At 37.5% G+C, this 21,790-nt stretch overlaps 1 protein-coding gene across 1 annotated transcript in view; it reads left to right on the plus strand.

Annotated features, from left to right (window-relative positions):
- Positions 1–21,790, plus strand: part of CCDC85A (coiled-coil domain containing 85A) — a 154,736-nt gene that overhangs the window by 26,485 nt on the left and 106,461 nt on the right. The window contains exon 2 of the mRNA XM_072409507.1: positions 1,452–2,379. Coding sequence (XP_072265608.1) covers positions 1,452–2,379 — 928 coding nt within the window. The remainder of the gene's footprint in view (positions 1–1,451; positions 2,380–21,790) is intronic.

The raw sequence follows: 21,790 nt of genomic DNA on the forward strand, positions 1-21,790 counted from the left end.
TATTGATTAAAATGTATTATTCTTCATGCAAGGGAATGGCTGTGATGTTCTGGAGGAACCCAATTACCATCTCCCATTTCCATGACCATACTTCAACACGGTTAATTATGGCCTTAAAATATTGGATTCTTCTCCAAAAATACCAAAGCTTATATCATAGGCATTTAAAACATTCTTTCTGGGGGCCAACAATAGCAAAAAGAATATGAGACCCTTGATATCTGATGTTTGGGGATAACATAGTTTGCAGCTACGTTGAGTTCAGGGTGAATGGTACACATTTGCAATTCATCCTGTAAAATAATCTATAGACACGTTTGTGCTAGTGAACATCGCCTATATTAAAAGTAATTTATTGTTACCATTTTAATTCATGTGAAATCGTCCAGGAGCTGGGTGGTTGACTCCATAGGGCAGTAATTTCATTGGCTGTAGGGTATTTAGGATGCACCCCAATATATACCCTAACAATGGCATCCCATCAAAGCCCATTTTAAAGTTTTCTTAGATGATATTAAAGTCTTATGAGCTCGACAGACACCAATAAAGTTTGCCAAGCCTGTTGCAATCAGAACCTGGGCAGGTTCACACATACTTTCCAAAGTTTAGGCAAGAAAGATTCCACCAGCAGACGCTCCAAGGAAATTTCCTAATATTGGCACCTCAAATACAAATTGATTCAAATTTCTAGATTTGAAGTGGTGGTAATTGCATGACATGTACTTAGTTTTTCCAAATTAAATATTTGCATTTCACGTATTTAGATTATGAGAATAATTGCAACATGTTATTTTATGTGTCATTTGTTCCCTTATCTGTAAACACAGTGTAAACCAGGATGTATCGTTTGTTTTCTAATGAAATTTATCATTACTGTGCTGTTGCTTCAGTTTCCATTCTCTATTTTCCACTCTGGGGCAGAGAGGTGACCTAGCTATATAGCCTAAGGTAAAAAAAAGTTAGGTCATCAACCTGACTGCTATGTGTTAGAGTGTCAGATCTTAGGTCTAGATAAACATAAATGTAATAGAAATACTTTTTAAAGTAAAACTGTTGACCTTGTCTGTATTTTAAAATGTATATCTATCTGTTTTCTTATATTTCAGCTTTAGGTAAAAAGCAGCCTACACCACTATTACTATTGTGACTTTACTATTGCACAAAAAGCTTTTGAAAAATGTTTTTGAAAAAAGTAGATGACAGATTTTCAATAGGTTTAATTTCAGCTTTATGATTTGTTCTCTATCATTTTGAAGTTATGATATATTGAATCAGATGCAATGTACTGCAAGTGGGTTAAAATAAATCACATCAGGGTTGGCACATTATGATTATTCCAGCTACACAAGACGGTTGGCAGATTTTCAGTTGAACGGTTTATCAGCATTAAAAATGTATGATTTTAATTTTACTTTGATCATTTACTAACTGAAAATCTTCTGTTCTTTAAGGATGTAAATAAGAAGCTGCAGGAAGATAACCAAGAACTTAGAGACCTATGTTGTTTCTTGGATGACGACAGGCAAAAAGGAAAACGGATTTCCAGAGAATGGCAAAGGCTGGGAAGATATACTTCAGGGATCATGCAGAAAGAAGTTGCTTTGTATTTACAAAAACTGAAGGAGCTTGAAGTTAGACAAGAAGAAGTGGTAAAGGAAAACCTTGAACTCAAAGAAATTTGTTTTTTGCTAGATGAGGAGAAAATTGGGGTAGCAGGTAGTCGAAGTTCCATTGATAGTCAGAATAGCCTCTGTCAGTTGACTGCAACGACCGGTACTTTTCTACGGGATGTTGGGGATGGGAGCAGCACATCCAGTGCAGGTAGCACAGATAGCCCAGACCATCATAAAGCAAACTCTACCAACAGTCCTGAACACCTCCAAAAAAGCAGAGGTGAAGGAAGTCCTGAACACCAGAAACATGGAAGTGGCAGTCCGGAACATCTTCAAAAGCCTAGGAGTTCATCAAGTCCTGACCATCAGAAACATCTGAAAAGTGCAAGTCCAGAACATCATAAAAGTGTGGGTAAAAGTAGTCCAGAGCCACAAAGGCTTTCTTGTAGTAGCCCAGAAAATCTACAAAAGCAGATATTAAGTAGTAGCCCTGAACATTTTAAAAAGCATAGGTCTGGTGGTAGTCCAGATTACCAAAAGCTCAGCAGTGGCAGCCCAGAACATCTTCAAAAACATACATTAAGTGGAAACTCAGAACATCTTCAAAAAGCAAGGGGTAGTAGCCCTGAGCATCTCAGACAACATTTTGGAGGTAGCCCAGAACATCTCAAACTTTTGAGTGCGAGCAGCAGGGAAGGCACCTTAAGGAGACAAGTAGCAGATGAAATGTCATCTCATCACAGAAGTGTGTACAATGGAATGAATGGTGGGTGGACAAGCCTACTGAAATCCCCATTTGCTTAAATGGAGTTTTCTGCATGTATTGAACAACCAGGAAAAACATAGTACATACATGTGAACATATCATGAATGCATGTTTTAGAATAATTGTATATTAAGAATGGCCAGTCAGTTTTAGTATTTGAGTTGTACGTTGCCAAGCATATCTATAGCACCTGAATATGGGAAACAATTAATGCTTTTGGTGCCTTAGAATCAATAACAATAACAGGAAATGTTTTTTTAACTGTTACCTATTTACACGTGGACAAGTCACTGCACTCCTTGTTACTTTAAGAGTGGCAGTGATATATCCACTTCCTTGTGTTATAGAGAACTTTGGTATGGTTAGTGTAATGTTCTCAGCAAAATCTTTTTAGCCTTGTAAGCTGCAGTAAAGTTGAACTGCTCTAAATGCTGACATTATATCACAGCTTTATATTATCTAAAGTTTTGTTGGTGGGTAGTTATGTTGAGGTTGTTTCGGTGTGCTTTTTGATGAATATACCCTTTTTGCTAAATAGGGCTATAATGGCTGTGTTCTCTACATTAATTGTAGTTAATAATTGGAGTGTTGCTGTTTGCTGAATTATAGAGTATGCATTTTGGTGATTTATACGTTGGAAGTATTAAAAGCTGCATGGTTGTAATAGTTGATTTACTACAATCTAAACATATATCCAATCAAAGGCCAAGGTAAGTGAACATGCATTGGGGGCAGCTAAATTACAAATGTGTGAATATACATGATCATAGATGCTTTTTTCACATTGTAAGTGTGTGTAAGTTAATATGAAATATTACGTAAACATGCACCTTTAGACCTTATACTAATGCTAAGATAGACCTCGATGAATATCAGTAAGACATTAAAGGTTTAGGAAATTGTTACAAAGGTCAAAAGCTGTATAAACACAATATCTAATAGGTGAAACTTGTGGGTGCCTACTATTAGTATTGGTAATTTAGAATGTAAAGTTTTTATTCCTATATTTAAATCAAATATACTGTATATGTGTTGCACTTGTTTGGCATTTATTTGTCCTATATGGAAAATATTCAAAAGATCACAGTTCTTCAGAACTGGAAAGCTGGCATTGCTGCATCTTTTTATGAAATTCTATTTGCTTGGCTACTCCTCTAACAACATACTCTGGTACTTTGGTTGACTAGAATGCTGATTTTTCTCTGTTTTTCTTGAACTGCATATATGTTGCAGGCCACCGACTCAAGGTTTTTAAGACAACCAGTTATTGTGATAGACTGATAACTAGCATGTTTAAAACAAGGACTTATAGTTACCTTTTTCTCTTGGCTGGTTTATGTTAAAGAAGATGTATCTAAATATGTAGAAAAGGTGTTCATACTAGAGTATGTTTTTAGTAAGGTAACAGGGATCTTCCTATATAATGCTTGCAGTTTTATGTATGGCGTGTTTCCTCAAAAACATTTTGGCATCTCAGTCAGAGATTTTTTTTACAGTAAAGCATTTTTTTTACAGTAAAACATTTGAAAATTAATCAAGTAGGCGGTTAAGGAAAAAACTTATGGCTTTTCCTGGAGTGTTCAGTGTTAGGACAATCCCGCCGGATGCTCCAGCAATAGTCAGCCATCATATGAACATCCCATCTACCCTGATACCGTCCTTCCATGACCTTCAAATCTTGGTGGAATCGTTCTCCTTGCTCATTACTGACTGCACCAAGGTTTTCCAGGAAGTTAGAAAGATGGCTATGCAGAAAATGCACCTTGATGCTCATATTGCAACCAGGAATTTGCAAGCTCTTCAAGAGTTTCTAGACAATTTCTTTGAATGGTAACTAAGCATTTTTTTTTTTACTTTTGACATTGTCCTGATGAAATGTTCATCTTTGATGAGCTACCGAATCTGTGGACTATCAAACACACTGGCCTTTATTTTTTCAAATGACACGCTAGGAAATGCCAAAATGAGTTACTTGAAACAGTCTCCTTCAGTTGGCAAAGTTTTAACGAACTGCTTCATCAGACCCAGTTTCATGTGCAAAGGGGGGAATATAATATTCTTTCAATCAACAAATGGTTCATCTAGAATGTTTGGATCACCTGGTTTTAGGGCAGATCTTGGAGGCCAATTCCTTTCCACCCAATGCCTCTCACGAGCTCTGCTGTCCCACATGCACAGATAACAGGGATACTTGGTGTATCCGCTTTGCTGACCAAGAAAGAAGAATACCATTTTAAGGACAACACAGATGACCCAATTGTTTTGGTGATATTGCGACAACTCAGTGACTCTCTTTATGCCTGCATATTCTTCACAAAAAGAAACTGAATGGCCACTTGGGACTGACCCAAATATTTGCCATTGTAAAGGAGGACACACTTTAAGCTCCGCTTTAAACTATCATTGAATAGTCGCCATTTAGTTGAGTTATAGATTGGAATTCCCAATTCCTCCATTAAACCAGGTATGTTATGGCAATACACAAAGCCACTGTCAGTTCTAAAGTACTGCAGAAATGCAAATTCTCTGGTTCGAAAGTACGATACCTTTGTCCTTTTTTCAAGTAAGTTTTTCTCACACAGTCTTGATGCTAGGAGTTCTGAAGCCTTCTTCGATAGTCCCAAATCACTCAACTCATGCTGATCAAATCCGTTACAAACAGAGTCCTCTTCAATTTCAAACTCCTTATCATTGTTGTCACCTAGTTTATCACCATAATCATGTTCTTTAAGGGAGGGTAGTGTAACGAAAACCAGCTCTGGGATTTCATTCGAATGAGCCACTGGGCGTATAGCCGATGGTAGACTAGGATACTCTATGTTACATTTATTTTTCTGGTATATGCTGAAGTTTTTACTATACAAAAGTAAAAATCACTGAAATGATCTCCTGGCTCTCACCAAACCATAAGTATACTAAATATCAACTTATCACGTGTTCCCCTTGTCCACATCCGTAAACCCTTGACCTATTGTTGCACACCTTATGAGGGGCCCAAGACTTATCTTGCTCACCAAGTTTAACTTTGAAATATGCCAAAAAGGCTTGCTCTACAAATGTGCTGATGTTCACCCTTTGACTGGGAATGTTCAAACTGACACAGATATAACAAATAAACCAGGGTTGTTTAGGCACTTATGACGAGAAACAGCAGCCAGACATGATCTGAAAGAAAGGAAATACGTGTGTAAGTAGAAAAATAAGTTTTGCTTATTCACTACGTAGAGCAGCGCACAACCTCTGACCACACTGTCTTGCATGTAAATGAATAGCCTATACAAATCCAAGATACAGTAATAGCATTAATATAAGCAGTAGAGAAAAAACCTGACGTGATAGAAGAAAACTTACTGCACTTTAAGGATCAGCATTTCTATTTTAGTGTAAATAAGCTTAAAAATTGAAGTCAACAAAAAATTTGTTCAAAATTTTTCCCCACTGTAATCCAGTAGCGTGATAACCCTTTATAAAGGATTCTGATGGTTGGTAAGGCTGGGTTGCATAGAACCTTGACAGGTTGAAAAAGCTGTTTAATAATTCAACTTATTAGTTCTCACCCAAAGGAATAATAACATTATTGATTGCATTTTCCCTTGAAAAAACAGAGAGCCCATTATTACTATGCCTCGTCTGCTCTCCTACATGGTTTTACATGACCTCAAAATTGCATTTTAAATTTTGAATAAATGTATTTCCTATTGCTGAGTTAGTTTCTCCTAGCTGGTACCACTGACATTCAGCCAAGTATTTTATAGAGGTTTCTTTGGCAATTTGACATTTACTCTATTAGATATTGTGTTTATGCATTATAAACATTATAGAAGAAAAAATAACAGGTTTAAGATACATTGAAAAAAGTTTCATAAGATATTTTGGTGTTTTTTTTTATGTTTACATATCTGGTAAATATTTTTGTGGTTGTCTTTACAAGGCTAATAGTGTTGCAAAGTATTAAGGATTCATAGCACAGTTTTGCTAATCGGTGAAACTACTTAAGTAGTCTGTGATGACTGTATTATGAAAGCATGCAGATGTTAATGTACTTCAATATTTTATTACGTTGCGTGTGACAGCTGTGTGAAATAACTGTATGTCTTTATACCTTGCTGTGCTGCAGAGAACCATGTTTTATCTAGAAGCAATATTATAAATCATCTGCTTTCTATCTATGGTATCATGGCAAGCTTTGATATCTGTGTCATGGACTTATATCAAAGGGTTTTAGATCTCCTTGTAATTCCCAGCTGGAATGGTTTGAAGGAATAAAGAGCAGCATTGACAACCATGTTTACCTGCCAAAAAATTGTATTAATTTATTATTAAATGGCAACTTCTGCTGTCAAATGATTACATATTGAAAAAATAATGGTTTTCCTAAACAATATTTATTAAGGTATATTTATTTAATTTTAATCTTCACATTCCCCATTTACTACTGTGCTATACAGATATGTTGCGGCAATGGGGATGATGTTATTCTACTACTATTAGTATTATAGCCTATTATTCTCAGGTCCTTTACCACTGCCACTTTGCTACTGTAAAAATGTTTGCCCAGGACAGAGCAGCAGCAGAGGGATGCCTTACCCTATATACCTTAATATACTAAATAGGAAACAGTTACCACTGCAAGCCTAATTTCAACTTTCTGTTTGTAAGGCAAATATTAGTTAATCACACTGGCCCAATTTTTTTTCATGAATGGTGAATGAGTGCTAGACTGTATATGTTATTCTTTTTTTTTACTGCATTTCCTGCACTTGTTGCATTTTTATGGGTGGCCCAAATGTTACCTGTTACCCTGCTGATCTCTAAGTTTTGACAACATGGAAAATGCCTCAGTTACATAGTTGCATAGTAGGTTAGGTTGAAAAAAGACATAAGTCCATCAAGTTCAACCACTTGGGAAATCAACCTATCCCAGATATAAAATCCTATAAGACGTAGTTGGTCCAGAGGAAGGCAAAAAAAACCCTGGTACAGTTTGCTTCAACAGGGGGAAAAAAATCCTTCTTGATTCCATGAGGCAATCAGATGTTCCCTGGATCAACAGTCACTGTTATTTTTACTTTAAAGCCATAATCCCCAGTTATATTCTGTGCTTCTAGAAAAGCAACCAGCTTTGTCTTAAAGCAATCTATAGTAGTTGATGAAACTATTTCCTCAGGGAGCTGATTACACATTTTCACAGACCTTGCTGTGAAGAATTCCTTCCTTATCTGGAGCTTAAACTTCTTTTCCTCCAGACGCAAAGAGTGCCCTCTTGTTCTTTGTAATGATCCCAAAGTGAATAATGGGGAAGAGAGTTCTCTATATGGACCGTTTATATATTTATACAGGGTGATCATACCCCCTCCTAAACGTCTCTTCTCAAGGAAGAATAGATTCAGTTCAGCTAATCTCTCCTCATAGCTGAGCGCTTCCATTCCTTTTATTAGTTTAGTTGCCCTTCTCTGCACTCTCTCCAATTCCACAATGTCCTTTTTGTGAACTGGTGCCCAAAACTGGACTGCATATTCCAGATGTGGTCTGACCAATGCTTTGTACAGGGGCAGGGGCCTCCTTACATTATTTTTTACGTCTGTTCTAAAATATTATTTAGTCCAAAAGCATAACATTCATCTAGGTGACAACACTAGAGTTTGCACATTTTCAGATAATATAAGAGCAATATTATTTATATTATCAGCAGAACGATGGCCATTTTAATCAGTTGTAAAGCACATCGTAAAAATGTGGGGCTCCTCCAGAGGTTGCTAGGGATTCCATGAGGAATGAGCAATTTGACACTCTCAGGTCAATTTAAGTGACACCAATTATCATTTTTGCTATGTGTAAGGGTGGCATTCGTTTTACTGGCCAGCACTGTAAGAGACATTTTCCTGCCGACCACCATGCTAACATTCTATGAGCTGTAAATATAGCAAGGGTTCCCCAGGACCTGAAAATTATTACAAGAACAAGGGTTCCCCAATGTTAAAAACATTGACAAAGGGTGGTCTAAATTGTTGGATTGTGCAATAAAATGCATTCAGCTACTGAAGATAGTGATTAATGTTTGCAATATCACTTATTGACTTGTGATGTAAATACTGTGGCTTCTCCAGAGGATAATAATTTAGCTACAAAACATATCTCATTATGTTCTAGACTACTAGGAGCAATCAGTGGACTTGGGTCCCCTGAGGTTGACACATTTTAATGTTTAATATATAGTTTGTTATATTGTAATTCAACAATGTTATATCACTTGTAATGATCAGGGTATAAAGTGGTTCACACCAAGGGGAGATGTACATATGGGTTTGGGCTTAATATCATCTCATTCAGATATTTTTAACAGATTTCAACATGACTGAACAATTGTTTTTGGAAAAAGGAGCAAATATTTCACTGTATATGCACCTGTTTATTGTAAAGATAATGGCAAATTTCAAAGATGATGGCAAATATTTCAATAAAGATGAACAAATCTCCTTTGTAGAATAATGGGCATCAAGATATCTGTCTTCATGGGCATCCACTTTCTTGGTCCAGTTTTTGTAGGGTCTAAATAAATTATCCTATTGTGTTTTTGGACTGAACACCTGCAGAACTGATTCGCCATCTGTACCAGGCTTTATGTTACAATTCAAAGATGTTATGGTTGTAGACAATGCGACTGGCAAATATTAATTTTAAATTTGCGTTTTTGCCTTATTCTAACTTATTAGTACTGTTACCATGCTAACTATTTTTAGGATGTATACGCAACTTTAGCATTTTAGGTTTGGACAGTGTTCAAATAACAGACGTCTTGAGTACATATCTTTGGTTTTACTGGATAAAGATCACAATGCATTTCTCCCTTTCTAATATTTACCTTTATATTTTCTGTTAAAGTATTATTTTCTAATACCATTGAGTTCTTCTCATTCCATATTTATATAATTATTTTATTATATCATAAAAAATGTTTTCAAGTTTGGTAAACAGTGTGTGATTGGATAATTCTCGCTATATAAATAGCTATTGTCTATTGATATGCCAAAACTGTGATAATCAGATAAATGGTGTACATAGTACAGAGAACAGCATTAAGAGTGCATCAGTGTGAAGTATGCATTCTACTACAGTATATAGAATGTGGCAGTCCAGAATATGTTGTATAGAGCACAGTGCACAGGAAAGACATCCCACCATTCACCCCAATATACTCAGTACACCCCGCTAATGCACTAAAGTTCTTTGCACCACTCTGTCAGTGTTTCCCTTCCTATTAGGTGTGATTTATTAAAGCTCTCCTGGCTGGAGAGGATACATTTTCATCAGTGAAGCTAGCTGATCCAGAAAACCTGGAATGGATTTATTCAAAGTCATTTTCTATTTGCTATCAAAAGTTTTGAATTCTGGACCAGATCCATTCTAGGCTTGCAGGATCACCCAGCTTCACTGATGAAAGTGTATCCTCTCCAGCCTAGGAGAGCTTTAAAAAATTAGGCCCATTATCTCTGTACACTCAACAATCCACTCAAAAATTTCAGCACATCCCAGTATCCCTATATACCTAATAGACAACACCAATAATTCCAATACACACAAGCACACACTCCCTTGTAAGCACACAATGCTTTTTATGCAAATGTGCCAGTACACCCCACTATGCAGCCTAATACACATATTGCACCCCAATATTTAACCTATACATGTACTGCACCCCACTATTCTCCCCTATACAGTCAGTACACCCCTCCATGCACCCCAGAAACTCGAAATATACACCAATTATGTATCATAACTACTTCAGAGCTCTTGTAAGTAAATCAATGTTTTCAGGTTGCTGGTAAGCAGCCTTTATATTTTTTTTTTTGCCTTCTCTGTGATATAAAGTTTAGCCCACTTCATGGACAGTACTTCCCTGTTCCATCCTTCCTATAGTATGTGTTGATGAATAAATGCAACTTGCTTTAAGGTACATTCAGCCTGCATTTAAGAAAACTTTGAAATATTATAGAGGGTCACGGACCCGAGTCTATTTGGCTGCTGCCATCCCATCAAAGTTGGACAGATGGCACCAAACAGCAGGCTCAGGCTTTTGGATTTCTACATGAGAAGATATTTTAAAGAATAATTCTTTGCATTAAATGCACATATGTTCTTATAGGAAGAATTTAGTTGAAATGAATGGTCTGATGACAGAGTCCCTTTAAGCTGTACAGTTCATACAGCATCTATTGGTTAGAAACTTTAAAATGCTATGTCAGAGAGCATATGTTCACAGATTTAGGAAAGAATGATTGAGATAATACCAATTAAACTGCATGCATATGCAAAGAACATTTCTTCTGAAATGCAAATTAAATGTTAATCCTCAAACCTAATGCAGATTGCACTTGTCTTGCTTGTTTCATTCCTGTCACAGTGGGAATCATTCTTCATCCTAAAGATGACCAGCAAAATGCAGCACTTTGTTTAATAATTTATTAACATGAATCAATCAAAGACAACAAAGAAAAGAATTAAAATAAGTCTTCAAAAGTAAAAGAGTAGTTGAGTTTTTAAGAGTAAATCCTTCTAAAGCACCTATCCAGTGCTGAAAGATATATGGACTGATTTCATTACACTCCCCAGTTACCCTTGCTACAGGAACAGCCGCCTTTTAAAAGCTTAACTTGGGATTCTGTATTCGTTTTTTGTTTAAATAGGCAAATCCAACTTGAGTTATGTTACTCTCCACTTCCATTTGCAATCATTTTGAGATGTATTTGAGATCACTCAAAATTCAATAACATGCTTTTGACCTTCCACTTTTGACCTTTATTTGACTTCCTTAGAAGCTGCACCTATCTGCTTTGCATTCCTTTTGAATTGTATGGTAAAAAACAATACTGCTGTAAACAAAAGCCCATCTACAGGGGCCCTTGGGGGCCACACAGACAGCCATAAAAATATGGTAGAGGTTCCACACTGCTATAATATGGTATGTCCACTGCTTTTTGTCTTCATTGAAGAGATTGTCCTTATTTCCAAACTCTCTGGGGGAAATCTTATGCACTCACAGGCCATGCAACCTCAATGAAAAATGGTATCCTTGATAACAAATGAACCTAACACCAACTTTTACCAGAACAGGGTCCCAAGAGGCCACTTTTGTGAGAACCCAATTTAGCAGTTATTTTAGGAAACCTACAAATAATTAGGAATGTCACAGTAATGTTAAAAACATAAAAACCTTGCTTTTGTGGTCCTGGTAAATAAACCCTAAAACCTTGGCCTGTATCATGCTGAACAGAGAAATCATTTGGGCAGAGACTTTATTTAATGTTGTATTACCTAGGATTGATTAAAAAGAATTTTGTTTACAAAGCTTTCATAATAGGTTTATTTTTTAGCTGTTAAATACATCCCACTGTAAGAAAAGTATAAATATTACTGTGATACCTGATCTGAGACTGTAAGCAAATGTATAAAGTTATATTTCAAAGGCAATATCATTATATGTGGTCCATTTACTTTGCACAACCACACGCTTTAAAGTGAACTTAAATGATTTGTAAGGTAGCAAAGATTTTTAGGTACTTTGTGGTGTCTATAATTATCAGTGCTAGAAATCAGATTACATTTTGTAGTCCTGAGGAGACTCCATTGAATCTTCAGTTTGTGTATATAGGGGCCTCAAATTCTGCCCAATATTTATCTGTAAATGCCATGGTCTCTTCCATCCCCGAAATATGATTTTCCACTATAGACGTTGTACCATTCTACCATGTAGTCTAATATTACAAATTGTAAACTGAGCAAAAACCAAAACAAATTTGATTGAAAATTGCATGAAGAGTTCAAGTTCAATTAATAGACAGTTAAGATTAATGTTTCTCATCTAGAGTTTCTCCAGAGGTTGTTAGGGGTTTCTTGGGAAATTAGCAATTTGCACCTTTCAGGTTCTTTTAACAGACACCAATGATCTTTTTGGCTATCTGTAAGGCCGGCATTCTTTCCAGTGCCCAGCAATATAAGGGTCATTCTTCCTTCTGACCACCAAACTAATCTACTCTGAGCTGTGGATATAGTAATTATAAAAGGGGTTTCCTTAAAGAAGTTTTTTTAAGGGTTCCCCCATGTTAATAGGTCACAAAAACGAATTATATTAATCATAGTTGTTTAACTTTCAATGTCTTCCTATTCTCGTGTATCTCTAAAGCCAAAACAAATGGGATTTTCTGAGATACAAATATCAACTAAAAGATAGAAGATCACGGTTGACCCGCGTCCTTCTGTACCTCTCTATAAATTCTTAGACATAATGAACAACACTAACCAATATTAAGGTACAGAAAGAGATAGTCTAGCCTTTGTCTTTTGTTGTTCAAGTGATATTTTCAGGTAATCAAGGTTTCATTTTTTAAAAAAGAAAAAGAAAAACAAACTCTCCCAAATTGTCAAGAGTGGACATGCTAGAACATACTTGATTGGACAGCGGGGGAATACAGGCACAAAAGAAAGGCAGAGGGAGAAAAGGGTAGGGTTGCCAATATTACTGGGGGTTTATTACTCACAGATCTGTCACTATGGGTCTGTAACTGGATTTATCAATAAAGTTTGTCACTGGGAGTATCATCGAGGGGTCTGTTTTTGGTGTCTGTCACTGGGAGTTTATCAATAAAGATGTGTCAATGGAAGGTTCGTCATTGAGGTACCGTATGTCACTGAGGGGTCTGTCACTAAGAAGTCTTTCACCCAGGGATCTGTACTGGGTCTGTCATTGTGGGGTCTGTGTTGAGGTCTGTCACTCAGGGGTCTGTCACTGTTGGGTCTGCCAGTGATAATTTGTCTCTGAGGTCTGTTAGTATTAGATCTGTTTCTTTGGGATCTGTCACTGAACATCTGTCACTAAGGTCTTTCACTGGTAAGGTTTCTTTGCTGAGGGAGTCAGTTAGGTCCATCACTGGGATATGTCACTGATTGGTCCAAAACTCTAGTGCATTGGTACAGGAGGAGGTTTTGTATGAACGTATTAAAGAGCTGGGGTGCACTCCATATAGCTTTCCATTATTTATATAAAAGGTAATTTAGTTTCCGTGAGTTGAAAATTGATTATGCTTTGCTGAATGTGATGCCAAACTTTCAATCAAAAAGAAAACATCTAATTCTTAATGACTGATGAATTATCCACCATTATAAAAATAAATAGAGAAATGGACAACCTAAACATTTTGTACCTATGTCTCTTGGCTTCAAGGCTCTTGGAAAGCTGCTCACTATACCCACGGCACCAAATTTATGTGTCCACTTGTGAGGTGACTTTGTAAGCCTTGTCAGTTCCCTTGTAATAGCAAAAAGGTTTAGTGTAAAAAATCAATAGTAAAGAAAAAAAATATATAAAAAGCATCTCCTCAAATACAAATGTGCATGTTAACAATTCAAAGTTCAACACTTATTAAGCATTGCAACTGAATGAGAGGGATAATTCTACAGTAGACCTAATTTATTAAAGTTTTCCAATGCTAGAGAGGATACACTTTCATCAGTGAAGCTGGGTGATCCAAACCTGGATTGGATTTCTTAAAAGATATTTGATATTTGTTAGCAAATGTTATCAATCCTGGACCAGATCCATTTCAGGTTTGCTGGAGCACCCAGCTTCACTGATGAAAATGTATCCTCTCTAGCACTTCAGAGCTTTAATATATCAGGGCTATTGCGTTTTTAAGGCATCACCTATAAATAATTTTCAGTATTGTACAGGTTGACATTCAAAAATCCGGCCATCGATAATCCGGTTCCTTCAGATTTCCAGCATGGATTTCAGAGCGCTTTTTTAAATTTACACTGTTTTCTGGAGGCGCGGTTTATGTTTTATTGGCACTGTACTCCAGAATCAGCTGTTGGGTCTTGCTAGCACGTGCTTTCCTGCTCATTCCTTCTCATTTATTTGCTGCTCTATAGCCCCATTAGGGATTCAGCATCCATTTAAAGGACTGTACAGGTAGTCATTTTCTGTTAAATATATACAACATATATAACCGTAAAAAATCCAGAATTTTCGAAAATACGTCAATTCTCAGGTCTGGAGGTTGCCGGGTTTTTAAAAGTCAACCTGTAGTTTTTTTTCCTTTTGGGGCTTGAAGCCAATCTTCAGAAGAAAAATGTATGCATTGTATAAATGGAGAAAAAATTACCTGGCGAATTTGGTAGCTAAACCCCAACTCATGTTTAGGGATCTGCTTTGTGTGGGTAGACTGAAGACTGGTAAAAAATAGGGCAAAACTAAGAGGCCATCTCGGGATGGTGGAGATAATTGAGGGAGGGAGCTGAACCTGAGTTAGGACCTAATAGATTAAATCTTCTAATAGATCTAATTTCACCATGGATTTAGCTCCTAAAAAAAATTAAAGTAGGGTGTCCTTTTTGAGTGTCAAGATTTAGGGATAAAAGACCAACTGTTTATATTTTTTTATGTAACACTTTTAAAAATGTCCTTTTCTGTTTTACATCATTACCCATAAGGTGAATCATTGCCCACCTTGTTGCATAATAATTTAATGTATAGCTATGTGTACCAAATTTTCTTTTTAAAGTTAATATGTATGGTACCATTTTTTAATTTAAATGTTGCTTTTAATTTAGTTATGTTCTGCTATATTAGTTTCCATCTAGGTATAACACACCTGACTGCTGAATGTTTTATTCCACTCTTGCGATCTCACCTTTTTTGCTAGCATTATGCGACTAGCTAGCATTATGCGGTTGCTAAGCAACAGTGAGGTGCTCTCTTTGGAGACGGTTTTATTAACTTGATATGTTGTGTTTTGCTGTACTTTGAGAAGGGTGGTTACCCTTGCTGAAATGTTGGTTATTTTATCAATTCCCAGGCTTCGGTAATTAGCACATTGGGTTTCTGGTCTGTCTGCACTTTGACCTAAAATCATCTATATTCCAAATATATAGCAACAGAATTATTATATAAGTTTGTTTTAAACTTATTGAAATTTCAATTCAAAAAATGCAGTAAAAATAGTAAAATTCAAAGATTTTTTATTGGCATACAATTGTTAATTTACTAAACTATATGTGAAAATATTAAACTTTTGCTGTAATTTCTTGTCCTCGGGTCCTGATTTTTTTCAGTACCTAAATATATTTTAATGTTTCATCTTTGTGTCTGAGTTAATAACACTAAGGGGGTGTTGTGATTGATCCCTGGACGCAACCCACCCATCGGAGGCTTAGATGGGAAGTTGGCGGGGTTATGCCATCATGATGACACTATGGGGGAGATTTGTCCCCTTTGAGTGACACCTGGCTCCCCACGCATGCATGGTCAGGAGCCAGTAATTTTAGTAGTCTGTGGGACCAAAAAGGTTGGTGACCCCTTCTCTAGCTGGTGCTCTCTCCTCTACTTGTAAATAATAAACAGAACAAAGTTAGCACCATTGTAATATACAAAAAAAGTTGTCAGGTCTTCCTAAATGATGCAGGAAGTCAGTGCACTAAACGGAAATTAACAACATTTTTTCCTGAAACATCACTGATTAAAACAGTGTCCCCTCCTTAACTTAGGCAGAAAGCAAAAAAGTACTAAGTCTATTTTTAAAGCAGTTAATCTGACATTTAGCAGCATTCTCGGCTGGGAAATCAATAAATGCCATTGAAAACACATGGACCTGAAAGATTCAATACCAGAGAAAGAGGCTAAATGCCAGATTTACTGCTTAAGGCTATGTACACACATCAGATGATTTTCGCCAGAGAGGAACAGTCGTGCTAGTCTTCAGCAAGAAACTTGCATGTGTACAGAGGTTATCTCATGTCATTCATGGATCCATCAGAACAGATCCATCACTAAACTTTGGGTGATACTGACATTAGTATCTTTATTTTGTCCTGGTATCACCTGTCATAACCTTTGACATGGGAAGCAAATGCAATGAACAAGATGTTTTATTAGTTTGGATTTTTAAATTCGGTGATTTTCAGATTCACTTGGAGTTTAAATTGGAAGTTACGGACATCCGACATACGGGCGACTCCTAGATACGAACAGGGCTTCCCTGCTAGTCTGTGGGCAGGATGGAGGCTTGATGGGGGGAGGGGGCGATTTGCAAGACTTGCAGAAGAAGTCTGACACCACACTGCCTAATAATATGTTGAGACAAACATCTGTCCTAATTTCATTTATTAAAATATGTACCTGTTCCGACTTACATACAAATTCAGCTTGAGAAAAAACCTACAGTCCCTATCTCGTATGTAACCCGGGGACTACCTGTATATTGATACTGCTTGCAATTGCAATCTGTACCTGAGAGCAGTAATTCTAGGTGTGAGGTCATACTTTAAGTGAGGTCTCCTAATCTTTTGAGTTGGCAGTAACCTGTGAGTACCCTAGTCCTGAAGGTCATCTTCTTTCTAAAAATTCCACATATGCTTGTATTTGTCACTAAGGATTTTTTTTTTCACTTGCTATTGAAGTTGATTTGTGAGTAATTTTATGCCCACTATTTAAACATTGCATATCACAATTTCTGGTACAAATCGACATAATGAAAATGTTCATTCTGTGTAACCATCCAGCATCTGTCTACATTTGCCTAACCAAAATGACTAAGACGGACCTCAGCTGGAGGCATAGGCAGTCGGAATCACAATTAATTAAGTTTAAATGCAGCAGCTCCTACTATATGTCATTGTCTCCAGAGCTTGGTGCTCTCATAGCTATGTTGATAAATTGCCCTCTCCACGTATTTTCTGTTCAAATATTTCATTTTACAGGATTTGAAGGCTTTAAAAATAATAAATTGTTGATTACCCAAGTTGAGTCTCTTCCCATCTGTCTTCGTAGCACCGCTTTGCCTTCCTTATGAAACCAGACTGTGAGGCAAAATAGTAATTAAAATATATTACACTGGGCCTAATCATAAGAATGCTCACACCATCTTTTATATATTTAATTCATCATTCATTTTTCCATTTTTTTGTATTTGTATTGAAATGGAATAACATGATTAAAGCTGAAGTTTATTCTGCTAATAGTTTGCCTTTCCTGGTTCCTCCCTCACTGTGATCAACATGTAAATAATACTTTTACATAGCTTTTTTGTATTTTTGTATTTTTTATTTTAACTACATAATTTTTTAGACTGAATATTGTTGTTATTGGGTCTCTCTGTGCAACACAGCAGCTGATAGGAGGGGCTGGCAGGGTTCATAACTCTAAAAACATCACCACACTATGGCAACGCTGTCAAGTGTCCTGCAAGCAGTGTACTGGCTTTTGGAAGGAGTTACAAGGGAGAAATGCAAATAGTAAAGTTCTTTTATTTGATTTGCCAGTCTGAAGAGGAGGGCATTCCTAGGCAGGCTGCATTTGTATTCCAGGCCTCCCTAGATAGCTATATTAGGGGAACCGGCATGATCCAGCATACCTGGAACCTGTCTAACGGTTAGAAACGTAATTAGAAACGTTTGCCAAACAATAGCAAATGATTTTAGTAAATCTGTTACAGGTTTGTGGGATCACCCAGATAGTGAGTTTTCTCCAGCATTGGAAAGCTTTGATATTTCAGGCACATTGTGCACTAACTGAGTGGGTCAATCTTGCTTAAAAGTAAAAAAAAACAAAATGTATGGGTAAGTATGCTGTATTGTACCTGAAAGGTATTAAGTAGAAATGGCTTGATTGCACTACAAAGTGTTTTTTTCCAAGAAACTACTCTTAAGGCATATGTTCTGATTTTGTAACTTTGTAACAGTGTAGAGCCAATTGGAGGAGTTTCTGGTGGTGTAAGAATGACACCGATTGTGTATCTGCAAATGTGTTTCTGGTAGTATACTTTGTGTCTTTTTAGATGTGTTTTCTGGTAGTGTTAGTGCAATGCTATATGTCTCTGTAGGCTTTTTGCGGTGCTAGTACAGTACTAATTGTGTCTACACAGCTGCTGGGGAAGGTCCTGCATTTTTATATATTCTTGTTTTTCATTCCTGTAATTAAACAAATATGTCCTGAAAGTACAGTTCACCCAATATCAGATGAGCATAAGCCCAGGTTGCCATTGACACATAACTGGACTTATGTCATTCTAAGGAATGCTTAGTCTAGGAGGAAGCATGGACCTTCCACCACAAGAGGAGAAGAGAAAGGACTTGTGATGTCCCCTGACTAACCAGAAAACTGATTAAAGCTTTTTAAAATAAGTAGCCTACGATTAAGCAGGGAGGGGTGTCATTATGGAGGGAAAGGTTAACAGTTAGGATTGGCTGAAATTGATCTTGATTAGGATGACTAAATGCTGACCATATTTTGACACAAATATGTTTTTTCTAGCAATTTTTTATTATGATAGTATGTATATAGAACTGAATCTGTTTATTGCAAATTCAAGTATTATGTAGAAAAAATGCCATTTGCAAATAATGAAAGGTTTTCAAATTTTCTTGCAAATGGTTCTGATCATGGCTCAGCATCAAAGTTTGGGTAAAGGAAATGTCAGGTCAGGCTGGAAGCTAATGAGATTTGAAATGTGTTAGAGACAGCCTAACAACAATCTGAAAGGCCCAATTTAAGCAAGCTACTGAGAACCCTCATTGGAAAGTGTCAATAGTAATTAATGTTTTATAAAGCTGAGCATATTGCACATTTCATTAAAAACCACAATATTATCTGTCTAATTAGACTGTAGGGAATGTTTTTTTTTAAATGTAATCTTACAATTCTTATTTTAACAATAGCAGACACCTTTCTTATTTAAAACTTTATAGCTTACTTTTTTAAATACATTCTGTTGAACATTTTATGGCATTAAAAAGTTACATTGACCAAGGAATGCAAGAATAGATGATTTTTTAATACATATGTTACATAATTAGTAATTATAAGGGTAACTTATAACTAACTTACAAAATTATTCTAAAAAAGGTAGAAAACGACCATCTCACATATACAGAGACGACAGGCAGCTGGTTTTGACAGCAGGAATCAAGCCTGCCCTGAACCCAAGGTGGCGCTCCCAGACAGATTTTCCGGGGGAAGCGACAATTTTATTCGGTTCAGGGAGTCATGCAAACTATATTTTAAACTACGTCCACGTGCTTCCAGGGACGAGAGTCAAAGAGTTGGTGTTATCATTTCATTGCTTAAAGGCGACGCTCAGTCTTGGGCTTTTTCCCTGCCGACCAGATCTCCGACCCTCCGGTCGGCAGATGAATTTTCCGAGTGCTAGGTCTTATCTATGATGACCCAGATCGGGTCTCCCTGGCCGAGACCAAGTTGTGTGGCTTGCAGCAGGGAAAGGGTTCGGCGGAGACCTATTGCTCTGAATTTAGGAGGTGGGCTACGGATACTGAGTGGAATGATCCTGCTCTCCGTAGTCAATTTTGTCAAGGGCTATCTGAGAGCCTGAAGGACGCTTTGGCGTTTCACGAATATCCTGGGTCATTGGAAGCGGCTATGTCCCTTGCTGTACCTATGGATAGACGCCTGAGGGAGAGATTTAAGGTTCCTTGATCCCAGGATGTACAATCATATAAGATGGCGGCCTCCTCTGACACGTTGGGTGGAGAGACGCTTGAGTTCATGTCCAGTGACGAATCTATGCAGCTGGGGGGAGCTACTTCTGGACCTGGGAAGAACTTGGGGCATAAGAAGGGACATTTTGTCAACGTCTGTCCTTATGTTCAGCGACCAGGGTGAAAACAAAAAAAAATGTGTGTTTAACCCTTATCTCTCAGTTGGTGGTCTATGTGGGGAATCAGAGAATTTACTTTTGTCATTTACCGGTAGTACTCGATTTCTCCTATCTGCTGAGGTGGCACTGGACTCCAAAACGGTGGGAATTGAAGTGTTTATTGACAGCGGGGCAGGGGTTAACTTAATTGATGGTCAGTTCGTCCGTATGCATGGGTTAACAACTAGTGCACTAGACAAAAATATCTCTGTGTTGGCAATTGATTCCGCTCCACTCACGCAGAAATGTTTGTCACAAATGGTGCAGGACATCCGTTTAAAGGTGGGTGATTTTCATCAAGAATCCATTTCGTGCTTTGTGCTGGAGGGTCTGCCTGCTTCGTTGGTACTAGGTTTACCATGGTTAAGCAAACATAATCCTACCACCGATTGGCAAGCGAGACAGATTCTTGATTAAAGTGATTATTGCATAAACAACTGTCTTAACACATCACTTTCTGTTGTAACCACTAAGGTTGTACCTTTGTTTATTTCAGAGTTTTCTGATGTTATTCTTTGAAAGTGGAGACCAGGAGTTACCTCCACATCGGGAGTATGATTGTCCCATCAACCTTATTCCCGGGGGCTAAACTGCCGAAGTCTCGGTTGTATAATCTTTCCGAACCCGAAAGAGCGGCCATGCGGGAATATATCGCCGAGAGTTTGGTTAAAGGTCATATTAGACCATCCAAATCTCCAGTAGCCACTGGGTTTTTCTTTGTTAAGAAAAAGGACAGAACTCTGAGGCCATGTTTGGACTTCCGAGAGCTTAACCCTTTTACTGTCCCTGACCCCCTCCCCTTAATCCGGGATTTGTTCAATCAGATTGTCGGCGCCAAGGTGTTCTCTAAATTGGATTTGAGAGGGGCGTATAATCTGGTAAGGATCAGAGGGGGGAGGAATGGAAGACGGTCTTTAATACCCCTGAGGGTCATTTTGAGAAATTGGTCATGCCTTTTGGATTAACCAATGCTCCTGCAGTTTTTCAACATTTCATTAATGACATCTTTCAATATCTGGTGGGCAGGTTTGTTGTGGTGTATCTGGATGATATACTAATTTATTCTCCAGACATGGTGACTCATCAGGGTCACATGAAACAAAGTGGTACAGATCCTTAGAGAGAATAAATTGTATGCCATGATGGAGAAGTGTGTTTTTGCAGTTCCGGAGTTGCAGTTCCTGGGTTACCTAATCTCATCTTCAGGTTTTCGTATGGATCCTGAAAAAGTCTGTGCGGTGTTGGACTGGGATTGACCCGAAAATCTGAAAGCACTTATGCGATTTTTGGGGTTCACCTTTACCGGACATGAAGAGGAAAGGTTCAGATTTCTCAGCCTGGTCGGAGGCGGCATTACAAGCCTTTTCAGCTGTAAAGGAGTGTTTTGCTTCTGCTCCTTTACTGGTGCAACCAGATGTGTCACAACCATTTATTCTGGAAGTTGACGCATCTGAAGTAGTGGTAGGAGCAGTCTTGTTGCAGGGTCCTTCACCTAATAAATAGCGCCCATGTGCTTTCTTCTCTAAAAAACTCTCTAATGCAGAGAAAAATTATGACGTAGGCAATAGAGAGTTGCTGGCCATTAAGTTGGCTTTTGAGGAATGGCGTCATTGGTGGGAAGGAGCAATTCATCCTATTACGGTAATTACCGATCACAAAAATCTGGCGTATTTGGAGTCGGCTAAACGTCTGAACCCAAGACAGGCCAG

This window comes from Pyxicephalus adspersus, chromosome 4 (genome assembly GCF_032062135.1).
Source record: "Pyxicephalus adspersus chromosome 4, UCB_Pads_2.0, whole genome shotgun sequence".
NCBI classification, from domain to species: Eukaryota; Metazoa; Chordata; class Amphibia; order Anura; family Pyxicephalidae; genus Pyxicephalus; species Pyxicephalus adspersus.